Source organism: Schistocerca serialis, chromosome 1 (genome assembly GCF_023864345.2).
Source record: "Schistocerca serialis cubense isolate TAMUIC-IGC-003099 chromosome 1, iqSchSeri2.2, whole genome shotgun sequence".
NCBI lineage: Eukaryota > Metazoa > Arthropoda > Insecta > Orthoptera > Acrididae > Schistocerca > Schistocerca serialis.
The window spans coordinates 997,178,241-997,203,921 of NC_064638.1; the positions used below are offsets into that span (position 1 = coordinate 997,178,241).

At 38.5% G+C, this 25,681-nt stretch overlaps 1 protein-coding gene across 3 annotated transcripts in view; it reads left to right on the top strand.

The window, feature by feature from the left end:
• The window catches only part of LOC126413247 (protein DPCD), a 68,430-nt gene extending 53,260 nt beyond the window's left edge, over positions 1-15,170 (top strand). For all 3 annotated transcript variants that reach the window (XM_050083165.1, XM_050083151.1, XM_050083159.1), the window contains 2 exons: positions 14,078-14,314; positions 14,632-15,170. In XM_050083165.1, the coding sequence (XP_049939122.1) occupies positions 14,078-14,314; positions 14,632-14,736 (342 nt within the window). In that variant the 3' untranslated portion in view covers positions 14,737-15,170. The remainder of the gene's footprint in view (positions 1-14,077; positions 14,315-14,631) is intronic.
• Positions 15,171-25,681: the final 10,511 nt, after the last annotated feature.

Genomic DNA, 25,681 nt, shown 5'->3' on the forward strand with positions numbered 1-25,681 from the left:
TCCACTAGGACTTTGCCTTGTACGGTGGTGCGGGTCTCCCGCATCATTCCCTTACGCTCTGTCATGGAATATGGAACTTCATCATCATCATCATCATCATCATCATCATACTTGACTGTACTGGTCACAGCTTGGATTCCAATGAGATTCATGCAGATGTGGAAGAATACACGACATAATGATTACATAAGGTTTATTCTTATGATGAACTGACAATAGCATCAGGTACTTCCGGTGTGCATTTGGTAAGTTTTAATATTTTTACTTGCATGTGAACATCTCTAAAGTGCTACTGTTTATTTATTTTTTTGTTAATACTACTTAGACATTACACATGTCTAATTACAAAACTGCATTTTTGTAGAGTGAATCCAATCATGTAAATATACAAGAAGGTTCTAGAACCAACCCAAAAATCCAATTACAATCCAGAATTTGTTCTAAATGCTGTGAAGGCTGTCAAAGTAGGAAAATTAGGTATTTACAAACCTTCAGAATGATACACGGTTCTTTAGGTAACATTAAATGACATTCAAGAACAGTTACAAATATTAAATATGGGGCTAAACAGCATTAACTAAGAGTGAGGATAAAAATCTGGTTGAGGGAACATTATGTTGTGCAAAATGGGTTTTCCTTTGAGGAGTAATGATGTTAGGGACATCATGCAGGCATCTCTTAATCAAGCAGGGTGGATTGAAAAAGGATTTCATGACAGTTGACCTGATCATGAGTGGGGAAAAATGTTTTTGTTTTCGGGGGGACCTAACAGTTAGAGTAATTGAAAATGAAAGAGGACAAGGATATCAGTTATCTGAGAAACAGTGAGTGATTATTTTAACAACGTTGAAATGTCCTCGCATGGTGTTCCTTCCTCCAATATTATAAATTATGATGAGGCCAACTTTTGTGATTATCTTGGTCAACTGAAAGTAATGGTGAACAAGGTACAAGACATTCTGAAAGGATTGTGGATAGTTCTAAGTCAAGTATCAGTGGCTACAGATGGTGCAATCCTACCACTTTACGTGGTGTGTAGGCCAAAACATGTCTATGAGCTGGGACTGAAGAAGGTTTAACTGGTGCAGGAATCAGAGTGGTTGGTTTGACTTGACAGTGTTTTGATCCTTGTTTATTCAGATTGTCTTGACTATGTGTGGCATTTAGAGAGATCAAAACTGATTGTAGGTGACAATCTTGTGAGTCATTTGTCACTAAGCCTTATCAAAATGGGCCAGGAACATGAGATTATGTTTTATACTTTATCACACTGCATTGTATCTTCATTTGACATTGTCAATTGCTGTAATGGCCTAAAGACAATAAAAATATGTATTATTATTATTATTTCTTTCCTTTTTCAGACGTTATGTCTGGTTAAAAATGGAAAGTGATACGGACCTTGATCAAGCGTGACTGTACGGTATATGTTACATTGCATTTAGGAACTTTCGGGTAATTGAACATGTATCAATAATTACAGATTTCTGTAGTTGTTATTGCGTTGATGTTCTGGTGGATATTGTGTGGTATGACTCCTGTAGTTGATAGTATAATTGGTATAATGTCAACTTTATCCTGATGCCACATGACCTTGACTTCCTCAGCCAGTTGGATGTATTTTTCAATTTTTTCTCCTGTTTTCGTCTGTATATTTGTTGTATTGGGTATGGATATTTCGATTAGTTGTGCTAATTTCTTCTTTTTATTGGTGAGTATGATGTCAGGTTTGTTATGTGGTGGTGTTTTATCTGTTATAATGGTTCTGTTCCAGTATAATTTGTATTCATCATTCTCCAGTACATTGTGTGGTGCATACTAGTATGTGGGAACGTGTTGTTTTATTAGTTAATGTTGTATGGCAAGTTGTTGTTGTTGTATTATTTTTGCTACATTGTCATGTCTTCTGGTGTATTCTGTATTTGCTAGTATTGTACATCCGTTTGTGATGTGATCTACTGTTTCTATTTGTTGTTTGCAAAGTCTGCATTTATCTGTTGTGGTATTGGGATCTTTAATAATATGCTTGCTGTAATATCTGGTGTTTATTGTTTGATACTGTATTGCAATCATGAATCCTTCTGTCTCACTGTATATATTGCCTTTTCTTAGTCATGTGTTGGATGCGTCTTGATTGATCTGTGGCTGTGTTAGATAATATGGGTGCTTGCCATGTAGTGTTTTCTTTTTCCAATTTACTTTCTTCGTATTAGTTGATGCTATGTGATCTAAAGGGTTGTAGAAGTGGTTATGAAACTGCAGTGGTGTAGCCGATGTATTTATATGAATGATTGCTTTGTGTATTTTGCTAGTTTCTGCTTGTTCTATAAAGAATTTTCTTAAATTGTTTACCTGTCCATAATGTAGGTTTTTTTATGTCGATAAATCCCCTTCCTCCTTCCTTTATGCTTAATGTGAATCTTTCTGTTGCTGAATGTATGTGATGTATTCTATATTTATGGCATTGTGATTGTGTAAGTGTATTGAGTGCTTCTAGGTCTGTGTTACTCCATTTCACTGCTCCAAATGAGTAGGTCAATATTGGTAGAGCATAAGTATTTATAGCTTTTGTCTTGTTTCTTGCTGTCAATTCTGTTTTCAGTATTTTTGTTAGTCTTTGTCTATATTTTTCTTTTAGTTCTTCTTTAATATTTGTATTATCTATTCCTGTTTTTTGTCTGTATCGTAGATATTTATAAGCATCTGTTTTTTCCATTGCTTCTATGCAGTCGCTTTGGTTATCCAATAAGTAATCTTCTTGTTTAGTGTGTTTTCCCTTGACTATGCTATTTTTCTTACATTTGTCTGTTCCGAAAGCCATATTTACATCATTTCTGAATACTTCTGTTATCTTGAGTAATTGGTTGAGTTGTTGATTTGTTGCTGCCAGGAGTTTTAGATCATCCATGTATAGCAAATGTGTGATTTTGTGTTGGTATGTTCCAGTAATATTGTATCCATATTTTGTATTATCTAGCATGTTGGATAGTGGGTTCAGAGCAAGGCAAAACCAGAAAGGACTTAATGAGTCTCCTTGGTATATTCCACGCATAATCTGTATTGGCTGTGATGTGATATTATTTGAATTTGTTTGGATATTAAGTGTGGTTTTCCAATTTTTCATTACTATGTTTAGGAACTGTATCAGTTTAGGATCTACTTTGTATATTTCCAGTATTTGTAGTAACCATGAGCGAGGTACACTATCAAAAGCTTTTTGGTAATCAATGTATGCGTAGTGTAGCGACCTTTGTTTAGTTTTAGCTTGATATGTCACCTCTGCATCTATTATCAGTTGCTCTTTACATCCTCGTGCTCCTTTGCAGCAGCCTTTTTGTTCTTCATTTATAATTTTGTTCTGTGTTGTATGTGTCATTAATTTCTGTGTAATGACTGAAGTTAATATTTTGTATATTGTTGGTAGGCATGTTATGGGGCGATATTTTGCTGTGTCTGCTTGATCTTTAGGTTTCAGATAAGTCATTCCTTGTGTGAGTGTATCAGAGACTCTGTATGGGTCTACAATGTAACTGTTAACTAATTTATATCTAAAAACAAAGATGATGTGACTTACCAAACAAAAGCGCTGGCAGGTTGATAGACACACAAACAAACACAAACATACACACAAAATTCAAGCTTTCGCAACCAACGGTTGGCTTGTGTCTATGTATGTGCGGATGGATGTGTGTGTGTGTGTGTGTGTGTGTGTGTGTGTGTGTGTGGGCGCGAGTGTATACCTGTCCTTTTCCCCCCTAAGGTAAGTCTTTCCGCTCCTGGGATTGGAATGACTCCTTACCCTCTCCCTTAAAACCCACATCCTTTCGTCTTTCCCTCTCCTTCCCTCTTTCCTGATGAAGCAACCGTTGGTTGCGAAAGCTTGAATTTTGTGTGTATGTTTGTGTGTCTGTCAACCTGCCAGCGCTTTCGTTTGGTAAGTCACATCATCTTTGTTTTTAGATATGTTAAATAATTTAGTTAGATGTGAATGTGTTGAGGTGAACTTCTTTAGCCAGAAATTTGCTATTTTATCTTTTCCAGGAGCTTTGCAATTGTGCATAGAATTAATTGCTCGGGTGACTTCATGTTGCAAGGCATTTATGGTATCATCTTGTATGTGTCTGTTTCTGCTTGCATCCACCGTGCATGTCTGTTATGTTGTACCGGGTTTGACCATATGTTGCTCCAGAAGTGTTCCATGTCTGTTATGTTTGGTGGATTGTCTATTTTAATGTGTGTGTTATCTATTGTCTGGTAAAATTTCTTTTGGTTTGTGTTGAATGTTTGGTTTTGTTTCCTTCTATTTTCACTTTTTTTTGTATCTTCTAAGTCGTTTGGCCAATGCTTGTAATTCTTTCTTCTTTTCATCTAATTGCTCTATCGCTTCATGTTGTGAGATTTTACCTAACCTTTTTAATTTTTTGTCTGATATTTCATTTCTTATAAATTGTGTTAGCTGTCCGATGTCTTTTCTCAGTTTTTCTATTCTGATCTGTAGCCTGTGTTGCCAAGCTGGTTTTGTGGGTTTCTTCTGTGTGTTGGTTGGTTCTGATCTCTGCCTAGTGTGTATATTTAGTGTAGTGAGTGCTCCTATATAAACCAGTAGCTGTAACTCTTCCAGAGTTGTATTTTCATTTATTTTGTTGTGTATGATTGTGTTGATAGTTGTTATTGTTGTTTCAACTTGTGGGTTATTTGGTGGTCTATGTAAGAATGGTCTAATGTCTGTATTTGTGTCTTTGTATTCTATATATGTCAGCTGAAATTTTTCTTCTATATCTAACATGTGTGTCACTTCGTGTTCTATTTGTGCTTGTTCTGGTGGCTGTCTTAAGATTTTGTTTTCCTCTGATTGTTTGATTGATGCATGTTGTTTTTTGTTTGTTTGCACTGGGATGTTTGAGTCCATTACTGTAGTTTCTTCTTCTTATGATTGCACATTATTTTGTTCCAGTATTTGGTGTACTTGTTGTTTGATGTTTTCTAATTCTGACTGGGGTATCCTGTTATTTTTTATTATTACATGGATCTGATCAGCTAGTCGTTGTTCTGTTAAAAATTTTAATTCTGGGTATCTGGTAATAAATGTTGTGTATACTTGTGATCTGTATCCAGTTGTGTTGGTTCCTAAGTTTGTTGCTTGGTAATAACAGAACATGAGGTGTCGGTTAACTTCATCTGACCATCTCATCCTCTGTCTTTTTTTTCCTTCTAGAGTGGTTGCAGGAAGTATATCCTGCAAAACACCTCTATTTGGATTTAAATCATTTTCCGTGTGGCTAGTAGTGTCGTTACCATTGTGGACAGGCATAGGGTTCAAGCGTCGTCCCCGACCATGTCAGCACTTGTCCGAGGCTTCATTAGTTCTGTCCTGAACCAACTAATCACACTAGAAGGGGGGTTAGCCCTATTAGTGGTTTGTTCTTTTCGTCGCCTTTTACGACTGGCAGAACATACCGGAGGCCTATTCTTTTCCCGGGCCTCCACGGATTATTATTATTATTATTGTGCTTGTACTACCTAATTCTACTCATTTGTGTCAGCCACTTGATATGGCCTTTTTTAAACCTCTAAAACTTACCTGGAGAAATGTGATAGATGACTGTAAAAGAAAGAATAGAGGGGTGATAGCAAATACGAATTTCCTAAGTTCTTGAAAGGGATTTTTGAAAAGATAGATATAACTTCTAACTCTAATATTAAAAAAAAAAGAAGAGAAAAGAAAGAAAGAAGAGCAAATCACTTAATTGTTAACTCTAGGGACTTTAGTGAAAGTGATAGTATATATCAGAGTGGTTTCTATGCGGTCAGGCATCACCCGGCACAAATTGTCAACTTTCGCCATTGCACTGCAACACTGCCCTGTGTGTTAGCCATCATGATTCCCATTTCCTTCGCTTTCCCCTTCCTACATTTCATGTTTACATGAAAGTGATATTGGCAGTGCTGAAAGCAGGGTGTCCCTACATTGTGATTCTTTTTCTATCTGCAAAAACATGTAGATGTAGATGTAGAACAGTGAGAGTCAAACAAAGATACAGGAATGGACAAGGTAAAGGTTGAAGGTAGACAAGAATTCAGTAAAAATGATTTTATTATTGTGAAATTTCCAACAGAACAGAAGGTTCAGGTTTTTCATTGGTAAAATTGTTAAAATCTCTAATGACACTTACTAAATGACTTGTACGAAATGAAATTCCTGAGAAAGTTCTCGATGGTAATGTTTACTTTGTATTTCCGGAAATTGGAGATGCAGCTGACGTAGAAAGTGCCCAAATCAATTAAAAACATTGTGACACAACATAGAAGGTGCAGTAAATATATATGTTAAGGGATAGATGATTATGATATTGAGTAAATGTCTTTCATGTCGGCTGTGTTATAGAATTATTGAAACTGATTTTTTTTTATCAACTTTCCTGAATGCAGGTGTTTTTATAGCAGTAATATTGGAATTTAATGCACCTATGAAAACTTGTTTGGGCTAGAAAATGTAATAGATCGTTGTAAATACACCAATATATTTTTTAAAATTGAAGATGGTGATGGGATTAATTCCATCTTGTGATGTGCAATTCATCTGGAGTTAAAATAATAAATGCAGTTATGGATACAATATAAATTAATATGTGAATATAACGTCATCAAAGTTGTACACTTAACACTTCAAACTTGTTATGCGATATCACCATAGCAAATGAATGATATTTAAAAAATACTGCTATTTTGATTGGCTTCACCTCAGTTTACCTCTGTGCATGACATTTACTTTGGCTATGGCTATGGTAACCGCTTCAGGTCCATATTATTTGAAAATCAGCTTTAGTTCTATCAGTCACTACTTCTTTTGTGTGTGTTTTACAGTTTTGTAATGTAATATATCATACATAATGCACATACTTTCTAATCAGTTTGCAAGTATTTTGAACGATTTGGGATTTACTGATGTTTATAAAAAAACAATAACAAACAAATGGATGCACAACATTTTCTTATAAGCTTATTCAGATTCCGGTACCATTTACTCTCACGGTACACGTGCGAAGGAGACCAAATTTTTACCATATATGTATGACATGATGACTAAGATACTAGACCCATTTAATTCCCCACATTAAGTTTAGTAACCATAGAAAATTATTATTATATTGTATATATTAATTTTTTTAGAATACTTTTCCTAATTACAAATTTTATTTCTCTATAATTCAGTTAGTGTAGGTATTCTAGACAGGTATAGACAGTTTGCAAGTCAAAGAAACAAAATAGTGCAATGTGTTTCAAATGTAAGGAAATATGTTTACCTATCTTCTGAAGAATACAATTTGAGGAGAATTTCGAATGAAGATTTGAGTCATATTACATTGTGTCTCAGAACATTACTGAACCATAGTCTTCATCCTGATGGATTTCAGTGTCTTCAAGCTTTCTCTTGACATTCCTTTTAGCAGTTCTTGCTTCTTTAATTAATGCATAGTAAATATATTTTTGTTTAGATAGTTTAACAAAAATAACTAGTAAATTCCTTTTGTACCATGAGGGAACTAAGAAGATAAATACATTTTATATAAATGAATATATAATAGATTTAAAAACAAAGATGATGTGACTTACCATACGAAAGCGCTGGCAGGTCGATAGAAACACAAACAGACACATACATACACACAAAATTCTAGCTTTCGCAACCAATGGTTTCTTCGTCAGGAAAGAGTGAAGGAGAGGGAAAGACGAAAGGATGTGGGTTTTACGGGAGAGGGTAAGGAGTCATTCCAATCCCGGGAGCGGAAAGACTTACCTTAGGGGGAAAAAAGGACAGATATACACTCGCGCACACACACACACATATCCATCCGCACATACACAGACACAAGCAGACATTTGTAAAAATTTGCCACATCAAGAGGTGCGAAGAACTAATCACAGATTCCTTTCAAAAGTATGAACTGCTTTGTAAACAGGTTACTCTGGAATTTTCTTTCATTGAATTTCTGTATGTGTATTTATTGCATACTAATAAATATCCACACTAAAAAAAGATCTGTAACACTTAGGCAACAAACTCCCAGAAAAAATAAACAAAACATCTCACCAAGGCCAAAATGATAATTTACAGTCACTGGAAACCAGCCGTATTACTAGAATGCCCAATACACCCAAAACAGAATCATTGGAAGCAAAAATACTTCAGTTGTTTCACAAAATACTAATGGTTTTCTGTAAAGGGCATGGCAGTGTAGATGACTGTAACTGTAAAATTTAGTATACAATGGTCATTTTGCAATCCAAACGCTATAAAGTATATACCAGTGTAATCAGAAAAGACTATAGAAATTAATAAAGTTTATAAAACATTATGATTTTTTCCATCATTCAAAAGTACAGTGTCCTTAAGGGTACATTGTACATATAGGTTTTGGATAACTTCTGTACCTAACTACTTTTCAGTCTCATTTTCTGCTAACCTCTATCTAGAGAAACATTTAGTTTTAGAAATTAGCGTCACCATTTTTAATTATATTTAAAGAGACAGAAAAAATTTCTGGCACTTGAAGACATTTTGCCATTGTTTGTCTCCAGCATTTAGGCAACTGACCTAACTATTGTATAATAAACAGTATTCACCCCTGAACATGCCACATTCCTTTTTTCTTCTCTTATGCATATTCAAAATTTCATGTAGAATGTATTGATGAAATACATAAAAAAAGGAAAATATATTTTGTACATCTTTTTATATTATATCTGCAGCAGGCTATATTGAGAAAACAATTCAGAATTTAACAGATACTCCATTTAATATTACCACTGAAGTGCAAATCACTCAACGGTTTGCATATTGCCAGGAAATGTTTATTTATAAAATTCAGTGAACTTTACAAATTGTAGATAGTGACAAATGTTTTTGTTTCCAGTTATTGTGCCTTTTCTGTTTGGTGAATGAGTGGATAAATCTCGGACTACAAATTGGAAGTTTCATGGTTCAATTCTCAGTTTGCCCTAGAATTTTTTCTGTCACTTATGACTTGTTTCCTTTCTGGCAACAATTTTTACATGTTAAAGATGCCAAGTTGCCTTGTAGTTCGTGGTCTACATTAAAATATTGGTCGTCTTATAAATGGCTGGTCAGTCGGTTCAGACATAAGGGAAAAGCAAGGGATAGCACCTCCAAAAGGACCGTGCCCAGTAAAGCACTCGGGTATTCGTACCAACTTATAGTTTGAGCACACCTTTACCTTTTTTAGATCTGGTAAACCAGTATGTCAGTGTGGTTTCAGTAAAGTGACAAAAATTTCTTTTAATTAGAAAAAGTTAATTTCTGAATTTAAAAATATCTTGTTATCTATCAATAGTATACGTGTTTAATATAATGCTGGAAGTCCTGACTGAAATATAATTAAAGGATGGAGTTAAAGAAACCACTCATCATATAGCTGAGGTTTTGTGCGATTGATATCCATACAAACACTATTGAAATTGTCATCAAGCCTTTGGACAATGTTCTCATATTAATCCCCCCCTGAACCATGGACCTTGCCGTTGGTGGGGAGGCTTGCGTGCCTCAACGATACAGATAGCCGTACCGTAGATGCAACCACAACGAGGGGTATCTGTTGGGAGGCCAGACAAACGTGTGGTTCCTGGAGAGGGGCAGCAGCCTTTTCAGTAGTTGCAGGGGCAACAATCTGGATGATTGACTGATCTGTGCTTGTAACATTAACCAAAATGGCCTTGCTGTTCTGGTACTGCGAACGGCTGAAAACAAGGGAAAACTACAGGCGTAATTTTTCCCGATGGCATCCAGCTTTACTGTATGATTAAATGATGATGACGTCCTCTTGGGTAAAATATTCCGGAGGTAAAATAGTCCTCCATTCGGATCTCCGGGCGGGGACTACTCAAGAGGACGTCGTTATCAGGAGAAAGAAAACTGGCGTTCTACAGATCGGAGCGTGGAATGTCAGATCCCTTAATCGGGCAGGTAGGTTAGAAAATTTAAAAAGGGAAATGGATAGGTTAAAGTTAGATATAGTGGGAATTAGTGAAGTTTGGTGGCAGGAGGAAAAAGACTTTTGGTCAGGTGAATACAGGGTTATAAATACAAAATCAAATAGGGGTAATGCAGGAGTAGGTTTAATAATGAATAAAAAAATAGGAGTACGGGTAAGCTACTACAAACACCATAGTGAACGTATTATTGTGGCCAAGATAGACACGAAGCCCACGCCTACTACAGTAGTACAAGTTTATATGCCAACTAGCTCTGCACATGACGAAGAAATTGATGTAATGTATGATGAGATAAAAGAAATTATTCAGGTAGTGAAGGGAGACGAAAATTTAATAGTCATGGGTGACAGGAATTCGAGAGTAGGAAAAGGGAGAGAAGGAAACATAGTAGGTGAGTATGGATTGGGGCTAATAAATGAAAGAGGAAGCTGCCTGGTAGAATTTTGCACAGAGCATAACTTAATCATAGTTAACACTTGGTTCAAGAATCATGAAAGAAGGTTGTATACATGGAAGAACCCTGGAGATACTAAAAGGTATCAGATAGATTATATAATGGTAAGACAGAGACTTAGGTTTTAAATTGTAAGACACATCCAGGGGCAGATGTGGACTCTGACGACAATCTTTTGCTTATGAACTGTAGATTAAAACTGCAAAAGGTGGGAATTTAAGGAGATGGGACCTGAATAAACTGAAAGAGTTTCAGATAGAGCATAAGGGAACAATACAGTAGAAGAAGAATGGGTAGCTTTGGGGGATGAAATAGTGAAGGCAGCAGAGGATCAAATAGGTAAAAAGATGAGGGCTAGTAGAAACCCTTGAGTAACAGAAGAAATATTGAATTTAATTGATGAAAGGAGAAAATATAAAAATGCAGTAAATGAAGCAGGCAAAAAGGAATACAAACGTCTCTAAAATGAGATCGACAGGAAGTGCAAAATGGCTAAGCAGGGATGGCTAGAGGACAAATGTAAGGATGTAGAGGTGTATATCACTAGGGGTAAGATAGATACTGCCTACAGGAAAATTAAAGAGACCTTTGGAGAAAAGAGAACCACTTGCTTGAATATCAAGAGCTCAGATGGAAACCCAGTTCAAGCAAAGAAGGGAAAGCAGAAAGGTGGAAGGAGTATATAGAGGGTCTATACAAGGGCGATGTACTTGAGGACAATATTATGGAAATAGAAGAGGATGTAGATGAAGATGAGATGGAAGATAGGATACTGTGTGAAGAGTTTGACAGAGCACTGAAAGACCTGAGTCGAATCAAGGCCCTCGGAGTAGACAACATTCCATTAGAACTACTGACAGCCTTGGGAGAGCCAGTCCTAACAAAACTCTACCATCTGGTGAGCAAGATGTACGAGGCAGGCGAAATACCCTTAAACTTCAAGAAGAATATAATAATTCCAATCCCAAAGAAAGCAGGTTTTGATAGATGTGAAAATTACTGAACAATCAGTTTCATAAGTTACAGCTGTAAAATACTAATGCGAATTATTTACAGACGAATGGAAAAACTGGTAGAAGCCGACCTTGGGGAAGATGAGTTTGGATTCCGTAGAAATGTTGGAACACCTGAGGCAATACTGACCCTACGACTTATCTTAGAAAATAGATTAAGGAAAGGCAAACCTACGTTTCTAGCATTTGTAGACTTGGAGAGAGCTTTTGACAATGTTGACTGGAATACCCTCTTTCAAATTCTGTAGGTGGCAGGGGTAAAATACAGGGAGTGAAAGGCTATTTACAATTTGTACAGAAATCAGATGGAAGTTATAAGAGTCAAGGGGCATGAAAGGGAAGCAGTGGTTGGGAAGGGAGTGAGACAGGGTTGTAGCCTATCCCTGATGCTATTCAATCTGTATATAGAGCAAGCAATAAAGGAAACAAAAGAAAAATTCGGAATAGGTATTAAAATCCATGGAGAAGAAATAAAAACTTTGAGGTTCGCTGATGACATTGTAATTCTGTCAGAGACAGCAAAGGACCTGGAAGAGCAGTTGAGCGGAATGGACAGTGTCTTGAAAGGAGGGTATAAGATGAACATAAACAAAAGCAAAACGAGGATAATGGAATGTAGTCGAATTAAGTCGGGTGATGCTGAGGAAATTAGATTAGGAAATGAGACACTTAAAGTAGTAAAGGAGTTTTTCTATTTGGGGAGCAAAATAACAGATGATGGTTGAAGTAGAGAGGATATAAAATGTAGGATGGCAATGGCAAGGAAAGCGTTTCTGAAGAAGAAAAATTTGTTAACATCGAGTATAGATTTAAATGTCAGGAAGTCGTTTCTGAAAGTATTTGTATGGAGTGTAGCCATGTATGGAAGTGAAATGTGGACGATAAATAGTTTAGACAAGAAGAGAATAGAAGCTTTCGAAATGTGGTGCTACAGAAGAATGCTGAAGATTATATGGGTAGATCACGTAACTAATGAGGAGGTATTGAATAGAATTGGGGAGAAGAGGAGCTTGTGGCACATCTTGACTAGAAGAAGGGATCGGTTGGTAGGACATTTTCTGAGACATCGAGGGAGCACCAATTTAGTATTGGAGGGCAGCGTGGAGGGTAAAAATCGTAGAGGGAGACCAAGAGATGAATACACTAAGCAGATTCCGAAGGATGTAGGCTGCAGTAGGTACTGGGAGATGAAGAAGCTTGCACAGGATAGAGTAGCATGGGGAGCTGCATCAAACCACTCTCAGGACTGAAGACCACAACAACAACAACTCTTATTAATGTCGCCACATGGCTCAACTACTTCCTGTTACCGTTTGTTGTCTGTCCATAGCTTTACCTGTGGTTTTCTTCTTGCCTTTCTTATGTTCCTGTGTTTAATGCCACAGAACTTTTTTGGCACCCTGTGGCATTTTTACGGTCACGTGGACAGTAGCAAGTGTGTTACCTCTACCCACTCAGCCATTAGACCTCAGCTCAACATTATTTAATTATTAAATTACTTTTATTTTATACTCTAAACCAAGGATAGTCAACTATTTCTACCTACCACCCACTTCTGTATCTCTGTTAGTGGTAAAATTTTCTAACCAATCCCTGGTTCCTCATGATTTATAAAATAGGGAAGTGACTTTACTTCACAAAATTTGTTAATCAGATTTACAGCAAGTTAAAGCATATAATAATAATAATCAAATACTTTATGCGAAAGGTCTATGAAAACTTAATGAAAATGTGTTAAAGACCTTACCACCTACTGCCCTCCATGAAAGCTGGAACACCAATTACTGGGTGGTAGGAACCAGGTTGATTACCACTGCTCTAAACTATGTATCCCTTTTTTGCGAACAGTTCCCATTATTTCATGTTATATGCCCAGACCTCTACTGTCTGCTAGGCAACGTTTTTTTTTTTTTTTTTTTTCCACTTACAACTTTCACAGTCACTCAACAATGTAGTCTCATGTACAGCCCCCAGTGTAATTTCCTTTTACATTTTATATGCCCAGACCTCTACTGTCTGCTAGGCAACGTTTTTTTTTTTTTTTTTTCCACTTACAACTTTCACAGTCACTCAACAATGTAGTCTCATGTACAGCCCCCAGTGTAATTTCCTTTTACATTTTCGTTGCCCAACCCTTCCTAGGAAAATTCAGCTTATTGGACTTGAAAACTGAAATTTTGATGGTTGCTCCTTCTGCATATCGTTGTACTGTTGAGTAAGTTGACAATTATAAAAGAGATGTTCTGGATGTGGCTCAATTTGGTACTATCCAGTTTTGAAACAAATTCTTTGGCTCCTTCAGTGTGTGTGTGTGTGTGTGTGTGTGTGTGTGTGTGTGTGTGTGACACATACACACATCATTTATTCTGAAGGTAATTACAGAGTTCTTTAGAACACAACTTCTGAATTCAAGTGCAAACATTCATATAACATGCTCTACTCCACCCTCTTCTAAATTTCCTGGAGTATAAGTTATAAACAGGAAACTGTGTATTCTAAATATAGTTAAAACAAAATAGCCTGCAATTCAATATATATGCATATCTTTCAGAATGTGCATTGTTTTAGTATAAGAGGATTGTTTTTGTGTTTGCTGCAGCCATATGTTACAATGAGAATTACAAAATCATCTTTGGAATGGAGGATCAGAAACCTGCCTTACCCACTGGATATGTATTCAGTAACAGCAGATCCAGAAAATAAATGCATAACAGTCCGTACGAGTAATAAGAAATATTTCAAAAAATTACTGGTTCCTGACCTTGAGAGAGCTGGTGTCAGTGTTCAGCAAAGCAGAATACAATATACACATAAGTACAACACATTGGTTATAACGGTGAGTCTAACATTTTTCAATGTCTTACACTATATTTCACTGTTTGTAGTTAATACAATGAAATATGACACATTAAAAACATGTCCTGTGAATATAAAGTTAACAAATATTTGATAAAAATATGTGAACTAGTGAAATTGCATGTTGTGAGTTTACTTTTTTTATCATTGGTTGTTTTTGTCATTGCAGCCATTTTGACCATGTTTATTGTATGTCAGTCTTTAATTTTGTAGTATTATTTATTGTTTTGTATGTGTAGTAAATATAGTTCTGTAATTTTCCTTAAAGTAATTTTATTTTACTTGTTGTTCTTTTAGTATGAGAAACCTCCTGAGCTACTCCAGCTAGAAAAGCTTGTGTTTGAAGAAGTAAAGAAAGTTAAAACAAGAAAAGAGGATGATCCACAGTGTAACCCAAGTTGAATAATTGGATGTTGATAAATCCATTAGATATTGTTGATACAGCATTTCACAATTTGATAAACAAGGCTGTTTTTTATATGTTGTTACTAAAAAGCATTTTGTTGACCATGGGATTACTAGCTAATTTGCAAACATGCTCTATTTTATGGATATTTTTTCCCATAATGTATATAATCATAAAAGAAAGAAGGAAGTTGATTGTACAATGCCAAATTGTACTTTTCATATGCTGAATGTATACAAAACAATGAGTGTAATTATTATGGTGTTGTTTTTTTTAGTATTCTTTAAAGAATATGCATTTATTTACATCATTGTTTTTTGGAGGAAAACCAAGGCACAATCACTTCTTCAGTTATTGATCACTGTACACTGTGGTTGGTTATTCTTTACCAAATATCCAAATATAATCTGCTGACATCATTTCACTCCCATTTTACATATACTTTATTTCATAACTGAAGTTTCTCATTGAAACAGTTTCCTGTATTTGTCACTTACAGCACCGTAGTTGTTAGGAAATGGTCCATGTGAGATTCTTAGAAATGTAGTGCTAAACATGTGTTACATGTCATAGAATTTTAGATGATATTTTGAGGTCTACTTGCACACAAGAATTTCAAGCTAACTTCTCTTAAGTTATTCATTCTTAACCAGTTTGTGTACATGCTGGCAAATGAAAACTATTTCCTTTATCGTGACTCCATTGCAGACTTGGAATTTCTTACACTTATTACAAAAGTTTTATAAATGATGTCTGTAATATGTTTCATAATGCTAACTTGTGCATGAGGAGCAATAATTAGAATTTTTCTGTCTTTTACAAGCTGTTCATTAATTACATTCTGTGTTTGCATTAGAAGCAGTTGAAACACAGGGAAATCTTTCTGTTTGTAATTACATGCCATGGTACACCTGTCTCACAGACACAAGGGCCAACATAATGTGATTTTACACTGCTACAAGCCAGACAGTGTACCAGTACAGTGAGATTGCCAGAAATATCACTTAAAATTATCAAAGCTTTTGCACTTAACAGTTACTTTATAATTCTCTGACACAAATGACACTCAGCACACAGAGGTATGAAGTTACCAAAGACAGAATATTAAGTTCCTCTCATCTTGTGTTCCTGTTTATCCATTCTAACTAAAATAATACAAGAAGAAGAAAAGTGTAGACAGCATATTTACCAAGGGAGGCACCATCAGCAAAATGTTGATGAGAGTTTAAGGATAATCAGACTGAACAGTTATAATGAATGCTTATCATTGAACTGTGCATCATTATCTGCTCCAAGCTGATGATGTGTTAACGATTCATGATTTTTGGTCCTTTTTGATGGTAAATCAGCCAAGTACAAAACCTGTATAGTTCTTGGGTACAGGATGAGTTAAATGCTATTTATAGTCAACTGGAAATCACTGTTAGTGCTATTGAGGAAGGAAGGTGCTTCGAGATTGGAAGGTGCTTGGAGTAGGTGTGATGGGCTTGCCACTAAGAGACACAAGAGAGAGAAAATTTACCCCAAGTACCATCCTTTCATGTGATTATGGACCCGTCTTCAGGCAATATGGATTTTATCATCACGAAATACGGATTTTATCATCACACATTGATCTGACTGTGGATGGACCTGGGCAACCTTGGGGTACTACATCCTTCCTACTAACAAAAAAGTCTGAGGTATTGTCTCTCAGTGAAACTGTAGCTGTCACAACATAAAGCAACTGCTGGGAAGACTTCCAAGTCCTGTATCAGGGAAAAGTAAACTGAAAACAGTATAGAATTGCTAATCGTTGGTAGTTTGAATAAATGTAATAGCAGCCCTTAAGGAGTTGACAGCAAGGGACAAGAAGGATCGTCTTGTGCACACAGTGTATATGACTGATGGCCTCACTCAACATGTTGAAGAAGCTGTTCAAGCAGCCATTGATGGAAAAAAGTGCAACCAACTGCAGATTGTGACACATATGAGAAAGATGGCTGCTGTCTGTGCTCTAAAATCACACATGTATCATGCCAGCAACTATTATAGAATTTTGGGAAGACCAGCCTTGTTCATAGAATTCCAGTGTGTTGTGTCCATAGTTGATACGAGGTGTCGTATAACACAACAGACATTTAATAAATGAACGAAAAATGGACATACCTACTCAAACAACGCACAGAGTAATGTGTGTTACACTATAGGTTTCTTGGTTGTTTGTTCCACACTGGTTCTCATACAGTCAGCCATTGAATTGTCCGCACAATATTATTGGTCACTTTCTGACAGTTTGTCACTGAATACCAATAGCATCATGCTAGTATGTACTTGTCTCAGTGCAAATCTTCTGAAATATGAGGGGGACTCAATGTGTGGCATCATAACAAAGTGCATGGAGGATTCGTTGCAAGCATTAAGAAGAAGTGAAGAGAGCGTCCTCTGATGGCATGCATAGCACCAACCATTGGAAGAGCATAGTTCACAATGATGCACTTCCAGCCTTTTGAAATGTGTTATCTACCCATGAGATGCGAGTGGTGCGTGGCATGCTGTGTCCTGTCGACAAAGTCACCATGGATACCATGTTCTTCCCTTCCCTCCCCTCCCCCAAAATATGTACACCATTGGGGAAGGCCTGTGTCATAGTTCAGCTGATAGAGTTGGGTGTAGAACAATGACACATGATGTCAACTAACCTGCATCCACACAATTTGCCATGGAAACTATCAGGAATATCTGCCAAAAAACTGGAGGAAGGAGATCCATCCAATGGCAGCAGTAGTTGCAGCAGGGACCCTTCTGAGGATGCCAAACGCTGTGATGCTGATGCAGGCGTGATGTGTGTGCCTGACATTGCTGTGAACGGTTGCAGTTGTGTCAGCCTTGGCGGTGGCTGCATAGCCTACATGGCAGAATACTCCATTGACCCGTGCACCCAAATGTCAGGCACTGGAAAAGGCTGCTCAGAGGCAGCAGTCTGAGCTGCAGCCAGTTTTTCAAAAATAAAACTCTAAGGCAGGATCACAAAAATGAAGCTCCTTTTGGTGCCGTTGATGGTGTCTTATTAGCCATGAACATTATAATGAGCTAAACCAGTCATCTGAGTGGTGATGTCAGATTCCCAGTTGTGAGGCTTGTTATAGACATGGTAGGAAACTGTCCTTCGTGTGGAACTTCATTGTGAAGTTGGCTTCTGAAGCAGGCTGTTGAGTGTAAAACAGATGCAACAGAATGTGGTGACAATGAGCATGTAATAATTCTGCTGGAAAATTGTTGTGAAAAGGCAGAGTTTCTGAGGAACAGAGAAACAACAAAAAAGCATCTTCCATTGAGTGCAAAGCTCAAAGTTTGGAAATCGACCCTTATAAGGGCAAGTAGAATCGACTCTTCATTCGATTGAGGAGAGAATGAAGCCTTTCAGATATGGCGAATCTCATTTTGTTGGCAAAACTGGTGAAGGTCCAATGTAGAAAATGACATAGGACTGAAATGATATTTCCTTCTAAACAAAAGTTAGAAGCAGGTACTTTGATAGTGCTAGTGCTAGTTGTCAAATTCATTGGAATGACAAATAGATATCTATTGTATGCATCAACAATAATTAGCCACTGTGTGTTCCAGAAAGGACCAGCACAATCAAAATGAATGTGGGGCCACAAAGCTGAGTCAGTGGAAAATTATTGGATGGGGCCGCTTGGTTGCCCACGTGCCCATGGCTGTGAGTGGTGATTTGTGCTACCTGCTTATCGAGTCTGAGCCTTGTACAATGCTGGCGTGTTAACTGCTTACTTTTAGCTACCCCCAATCTTGTGTATGTAAAAGTTTCAAAACATTTTGTTGCAGTGATGTGGGTATTATGACTCATGTTTGGAGTATGCAAGAAGATTACACCATTCTGAAGAAAAAGACTGTTCCTATGAGTGTGGCATTTTCACATTGCTGCATCTAAAATTGATTTCGGATTACTTGGCCAAACCATCTGAATGTGGTACTTTGAGCAGTGGTAGTGTGGATTCCATTCTGTAGCTTGTGCAGTCTGCCAACAATCAATGGGAAAAGCTCGCAGTGCTTGCACATCAGATTGATCAATTTGAAGGCAAGAAGCTTCTGATGCTTCGAATTCTGGACTAGTCCCCCTAGGTACGTGAGACAGAGTGTCTGCATTTGCATACTGTGCTGTAGGAAGCTAAAGAATTTCATACTGCTAAGTTGAAAGAAGTAATGATCAGTGTTGCAGGTTCTGTGCTGTACGATCAGGTACAGCTTTTGTTGGATGAAAAATAGCAGGCAGTGGCTTATGATTAGCCAGGGAAAAAAATTTATGGAATTTTGTGACACCCTTGTGCAATGTCTTGGGTGCAAATGGTACGGGGTGGGGCATTCACTGTTTCCAACCTTGTGAGATAAAACTGCTGTTGTTCCGTGTGGTGGTGCATCAACTGCAAGCACTACTGGCTTCTGCAGATAAAAAGGAATAAGACGTGGGTGATGAAGTGATGCGTTTTTCAACTTTGAAATGATTTTGCATTCTCCAGTCCATTGGAAAGGAACGCTTTTACGTCAGAGGTGATGCAAAGGGGGCAGCAATTCATGATATGTTTGGATTGAATTTAATGAAATAAGTGTGTTCTCCAAGAACTGCTTGCAGTCCCGTACCTTATTATTATCAGAGGTTAATCTCTGGATGGCTGCTAAGTGCTAAGTGGGGGCATGAGTGCAGTGGATGTCAATGAGATATCCCAAAATTTCATTTCAGTATTGAAAAATGAACGTTTTGTCAGATTGCACTTTTGCCTAGTGACAGTTAAAACTTGATTCTAAATTTTTGAGATACTATTTTGTTTGTTTGCCCAGACACAATGATGTCACCAAATAATTTGTACAGCGTGGAAATTTTGATATCACTTGTATGAGAAAGCAGTGAAACAGTGAATTGATTTGATTTTATCAGGAAAGCAAAAACAACGTTGGTAAGCCTGCATCCGAATAGAGTTTATTGTGTGGTATCGTTCCCTGTGTCGCTAGTAAAGCCAACCAATGCCCTTGAACAGTGCAAGGAAATCCTTTACCAGTGCTTTGATAGACACAATTTCTTCAGGTTTGGTTGATCTGAATATTCTGTGCCTTTTAATCTCCAATGCCTCGCATTCAAAGATCAAATGTGATGTGGTTTCCTTGCCCACACCACGCATCCTACATTTCGAGTCTTCTTCTATTATCTCCATTGTATATAGGTATTTTTTGAAATTCCCATGACCTGTCAATAGTCCAACATGAGTTTCATTTCTCCCCTGTTCAATCCCAGGATTGAGAGACTTCTCTTAGAACGTGCCATCTTTAATCTTGTTACAGAGGCTGCCAGTGCTTTCAGGGCTGCTTGGCTGTCTGAATAAATGAAAATACTACGGCCTCTGTAGCATTCTCCTTCATGCATGCCCTGATAGCAGATATTTCTGCTTGAAAAACAATGGCCATCTTCCCTAGAGAGATTGCACTCTCCAGCCTTGGCTGCACTCCGTATACCCTGGCCACAACACCTTGGTCTGTTTTCGAACCATCAGTGAACCAGACTATGTCCCCAGTATGGTGTCAAAATTTGTTCTCCCAGAGCTCTCTACTTCCAATTGCTACATTGAAAGGCTTGTTGAAGCAGCTGGGAGTTATTATATAGTCGGCCAACATTTCCCCGGCCATACCTATGTCTACCTCACTCAGTATTTTAGTGTGAGATCCTGGATACCCCAGTGAGTTCCAGTTTTTGCCAGTCTTTAACCTGTGTGCTCCAGCTGCTGCCTCCATCTTTACCTTTGGGTGTGGTGCTAATTCCGCTTTAATGGCTAAGCAGGCCAACCTCTGCACCTTAGCAAGCTCTTTAGCAGCTACCTGCTGTTTTACCTTCTTCCACCACACTGTAGCCCCATAAGTGATCATAGGTCTTACTACCATGGTGTATATCCAGTACATACTCCTGGTGCTTAAGTTTATACCACAAGCTCTCCAGGTAGAGTACCTTTTGCCTTGGAACAGGTGCTCCTTACGTGAGGGTTCCATGATAGTTTCTCATCCAGAGTTACCATTAGATATTTCACTATCCCCTTACTGGTAGAATTGCATCGAGAGGCTTGAAATTTAAATATATGTGTGTCGGGTCTGCTTCCTTGTAAATGGTACTACAACAGTCTTCTTAGCACTGACTCTTAGATCCCGTTTCCTGCACCAATTTTGCACAATGTTCAATGCTCCTTGTGCCATAGCTCTGACTGTATTTGAAAATTTGCCAAGTATTACTATAACAAGATTGTCTGTGCATCCCTGGCAAAAGTACTGTCTAGAGTTAATTCTACAATGAGTTCATTCACCACAAGGTTCCACAGTAGAGGGGGACTCTCCTTGTGGACACCCTCTGGTGGTGATGATTACCTTTTTTTTCTTGCATCATGATGGCTTCTACCTTTCTACCCCTAAGCATGGCTCTAATCCACCTGCCAATGGTGGTCTCCAAGCCATGCACCTCTGCTGCCTTAACCATCGATTTGAAGGTCGTGTTGCTAAAAGCCCCTTATATGTCAAGAAGATGCAGAGGGCTATTTCTTGAAATTGTAGTGCTTTCTCCACCTTCCCAACAAGTTGGTGGAGTGCAGTTTCACTTGATTTTCTGGTTGTTGCGCATTTTGGTTTATGTGTAGAGGAACCCTAGTTAACTTCCTCTCCCTAATATGGATATTGACCAGTTTTCTAATGTTTTAAGAAGAAAGGAGGACAGACTGATTGACCTCATAGCCTTGGACTTGGTATGATCAATTCTCCGTGGCTTTGGAATAAAGACAACCTTCACTGACCTCCAGATGTTAGGAATGATTCCTGCTGCTAGGCTAACCCTAAATAACCTGCATAGGAATCTTATTAATTTCACTCCTGCTTGTTGCAGGAACACTGGAAAAATTCCATCTGGGCCAGGTGACTTGAACGGTTGGAATGTTCCCACCACCCATTGGATTTTACTATGGTCAACACATTCTCTGACAGATTCCCAGTTCTCCCTTCGAATACCTGAAAACCGATATCACACAGGGATATCGTCCTGGTCTGTGTTGTCGGTCAGAGTACATTGAAGGAAAATGAATCTTGAAGAGTAGTTCCATCGTTTCATGTGCTTCTCCCTGGTTTAGTTGGTATCCTCGTGAGGATTTTGTGAAGTCTGGCCTGAACAGCTACACCCTCTACCACCTCACAGAATACCTTCCAGGACGCCTGCTTTGCTTGCTTAATTGCGAGACTGTATTCGACAAGGGCCTCCTGATATTCTGCCCATTGTCCTTTTCTTCTTGCAAGGTTAAACAGTCTTCGTACCTGTTTCCTGTAATTCCAGCTTCTTGTTCCACCAAGATACATTCCTATTTGTGCACTTCTTGGTGACTGAGCATACAAATGAGGTCACCGATGGCAGAGGTCACTGCCTCTGCTACCTCAAACTCTACTGGATTCCTTGTCGAAGTACTGACTTCCATTAGGCTTGAGTGGAGGTCCCTCCTATACACCTCTCAGTCCATTTTCCTGGGATTCCTGTAGGTCGTGGTCTGTATAATGCTCATTTCAACCTCGAACTTAATATATATGTGGTCTGATGAGGATGGCTCTAAAGCCACATGCTGTTTTTTGACATAACTACCCATCAAAGTGGAACCGAAGGTTATGTCAATTACCTCCTCCCTTCTTATATTCCTGAATGTAGGTTCCTTGCTCCTATTGAGGACTTCTTAAGTTATTAGTTAGAAGAAATTCTAGAAGGTACTCATCTCTACTGTTGGTGCACTGCTGGCCCACACTAAGTTGTGGGCGTTAGCATTGCATCGAGCCAATAGTTGGTCGCCCTGTTGTGCACAGGCTTTTGTCAGTCTCCTCACCTCCTGAGGAGGAGGAGCACTGTCCTCGTAAGGAAGGTATGCTAAGGCCATTACAAACTCCCTCATGATACCTTCCTCACTTTGTCACATCCTGATGATCACTAAGTCCCTAGAGCAAAAGTCTGTCATCGGCATGAAGGGGATTCCATTTTTTACATAAATGCACGTTCTGGATTTTCTTATATTTCTAGCATAAACCAGCTTACCTCCAGTGCCGCTGAGGCCCGATACACCCCCTTTATATGAATAGGGTTTCGTGAATCAGGGCCACGTCCACTTCTTGTCTTCCCGGAAGACAACTCAGGGCAGCAGCGGCCCCTGTACTGTGTTACAGATTTATCTGCAGCACATTCAGTCTCCATGTTGCCACCATTGTCGCTTCTGATGTCTTTGATCACCCTGGTGGCGACCTGCGAGAACCCCAAGAATAGTCTCAGGTCCTGTTCCCGCATTGCCTTCAGGGACATCTCTCCAACTTCCACTACCAGGGTTTGGCCGTTAGATGCAACTGTCCGGTTGATTACCTTCCAATCCCCTGTTGAGACTTTCGGGTTTTGAGACCCTATTTTCTCAATCACAGTCTCTGGAAAGGTATCCTTAAAGAGTTTTGGCACCCAGATTAATATTTTTGCTGTCTTGAAGAGCTCCGTCGCTGTGTTTACCAGCTGCTTCACATCCTCCCACAGTGATATTAGGGGCAACTTTTCCTTAAGCCAGTCCACAGTACCCACCCCCTCACAGACAAACATTAGAGCAACGTGATCCAGGTAGACTCCTGAATTTGGGTCCTGGACCAGTGTCCCCCTCCAATCTTCTCAAAGAGAGCCATCTGCACAAGCTGCTCCTGCTGCGAGGTGATCTTGACCAGTGGATAGCCATGATGGGTAACTGTCATCCTAAAAACTGAGACTGCAGCACTATAGGTCTGTTTCCCTATTTCTTGCCTCAGCTTTTTCTGAATGCGCTTATTCTGAGAAGTGAGAGTCTTAGATTTTTCCTTTGTTCTTTTACTCTCTGCCCTAAATGTAGAAGGGGTTTGTACACCCCCTTTGCCCTGGGACAGTCTTTTCTTGGAGCTCTTGGGCTCAAGCCCTTTTAGTTCCCTCCAGTTTTGTTTAGGAAGCCACTCTTTTCCTTCCTTTAACTTTTGTTCTCTAAGAAGTTTCCTCCTCTGAGCCCCAGACAAGTCTGGGTCATCCAGTACCCCTGAGGCTCTATTCATGACACACCTTCCCATGTGCCACTCACCACTTGGCACGGATTGCATCACACCTTGGATTGGGTATCGAGGAGTTGCGATAGGACAAGCAATGAATGTGGGATGATAGGTCATTGTGGGCACACTTAGTGTGGTCCACCGGCCAAGATCTTACTGACCTTAGGTTCCCATAGCCGGCATTGCCCTCAGCTTCACGCGAACACACAAGCCTCTCCACCTGCACGGTCAGAGCTACTTCAAGGTGATGTTCACCAGAGAGGGAAACAGTGGAGGGTCAGATGCACTTCTGAAGAAAAAACATAGGAACTGATACAGGCAGATGTGCATGTTGATCACAATCCTTTTTTTTCCTTTTATTTATATAGGCAAAGTTGAAGGGAAGTATTAGCTAAATCAATTTTGGAAAATAATTGGCCACTTGCTAGGTGATCTATTTTCTTTGATATGTGGAAGCAGTAAGAATCAGTAGTTATCTATGTGTTCACTGTGGATTTAAAATCTGCACAAAATCTGATTTTCCATTCAATTTTCTTGTGATAACTAGAGGAGATGCCCAATGACTTGCCAAAATGGATTCTGAAAACATCAATTCATTCTAGTCTGTGGAATTCAGAAGCAACTTTATTGTGAACAGTGTGAGGTATCGGATTTACAAGATAAAACTTTCGTCGGGCAATGTCTGTGAGCATAATGTGTGCTAGAAAATTCTTTGCCTGTCCAAATGTGCCATTAAACAAATTTCTGTATTTTTCACACAATTATTGAACACTGGCAAAGGTACTTGAATATTGATAGCATGCACATTGTATTGAATATCCATGCCAAACAAATTAAATGCAGCCATGTCACAAATATTTGGAATAAGACGTGAGCTGTACAATGCCACTAATATAGTTGTGTGTTTGTATTTTGTTCACAAAGTGCACATCATGAGAACAGAGACACTTTCAGCATCATAGGCTATGAGCTGCAAATGTGATTTCTGTAGCTTGGGGTGACCCAATTGTTCATATGTATTCTGATTCATTAATGTGATTGAAGCACCAATGTCTGACTGAAATGGTATAGTTTGATTGCAAATCTGTAAGGATATGAACATTTTGCAGTTAGTCCTCTGAATGCGAATGCTAATTTTGAGTTTCAGAAGACTGCCTTCCTCTGATTTGGGAGTGACAGAGCATTTTACTGTTCATCTGTTTGAGGAGAGCTGATCTGAATGCAGCATTGTGATTCTTGCACTTGCATCTACAGTTCCTGTGAGTGCTGTGAGGAGGAGCATATGAGGAGTCAGAATGTGAAATCACATTGGTTTTAATTTTCTAAGTTTTAGTTATATCAGGAACAGAACTTACTTTGTGATTCTTTTGCAAGCAAACTGATTTATGTGTCCTGACTTGTAGCAGTGGTGGCATTCCACTTGGTGGAAGAAGCGATGTTTGCAGTCCTGTGTTACTTAACGACTAACGAAAGATTTCGAAGTGCCTGAACATGCAGGAAAACTGGTTGGGTGCCTCATGTACCGGTTACACTGTTGCTTGTGGCCATTGTCAGTTTGTGCTGTGCAGGACAGGGCCCGTTTAGAGCTATCCGCAGTCAGTTTTGCAACAGCAGACATGTTAAAGTCAAATTCCACAAAGTCTTGCACTTCCTGAGACTCAGTCACTTTAAATACATCAGTGAGGCCAGGATTGCGAAGCCTTGAAATGTATTAACCTGACACGTTCCACATCATTACGAAGTGTCGTATTCATGATATATGGAACAAGTACTAATCTAATCTAATCTAATCAGTGATCCATTCCCTTTAAGTTTGATTATTATGATGATGCATAT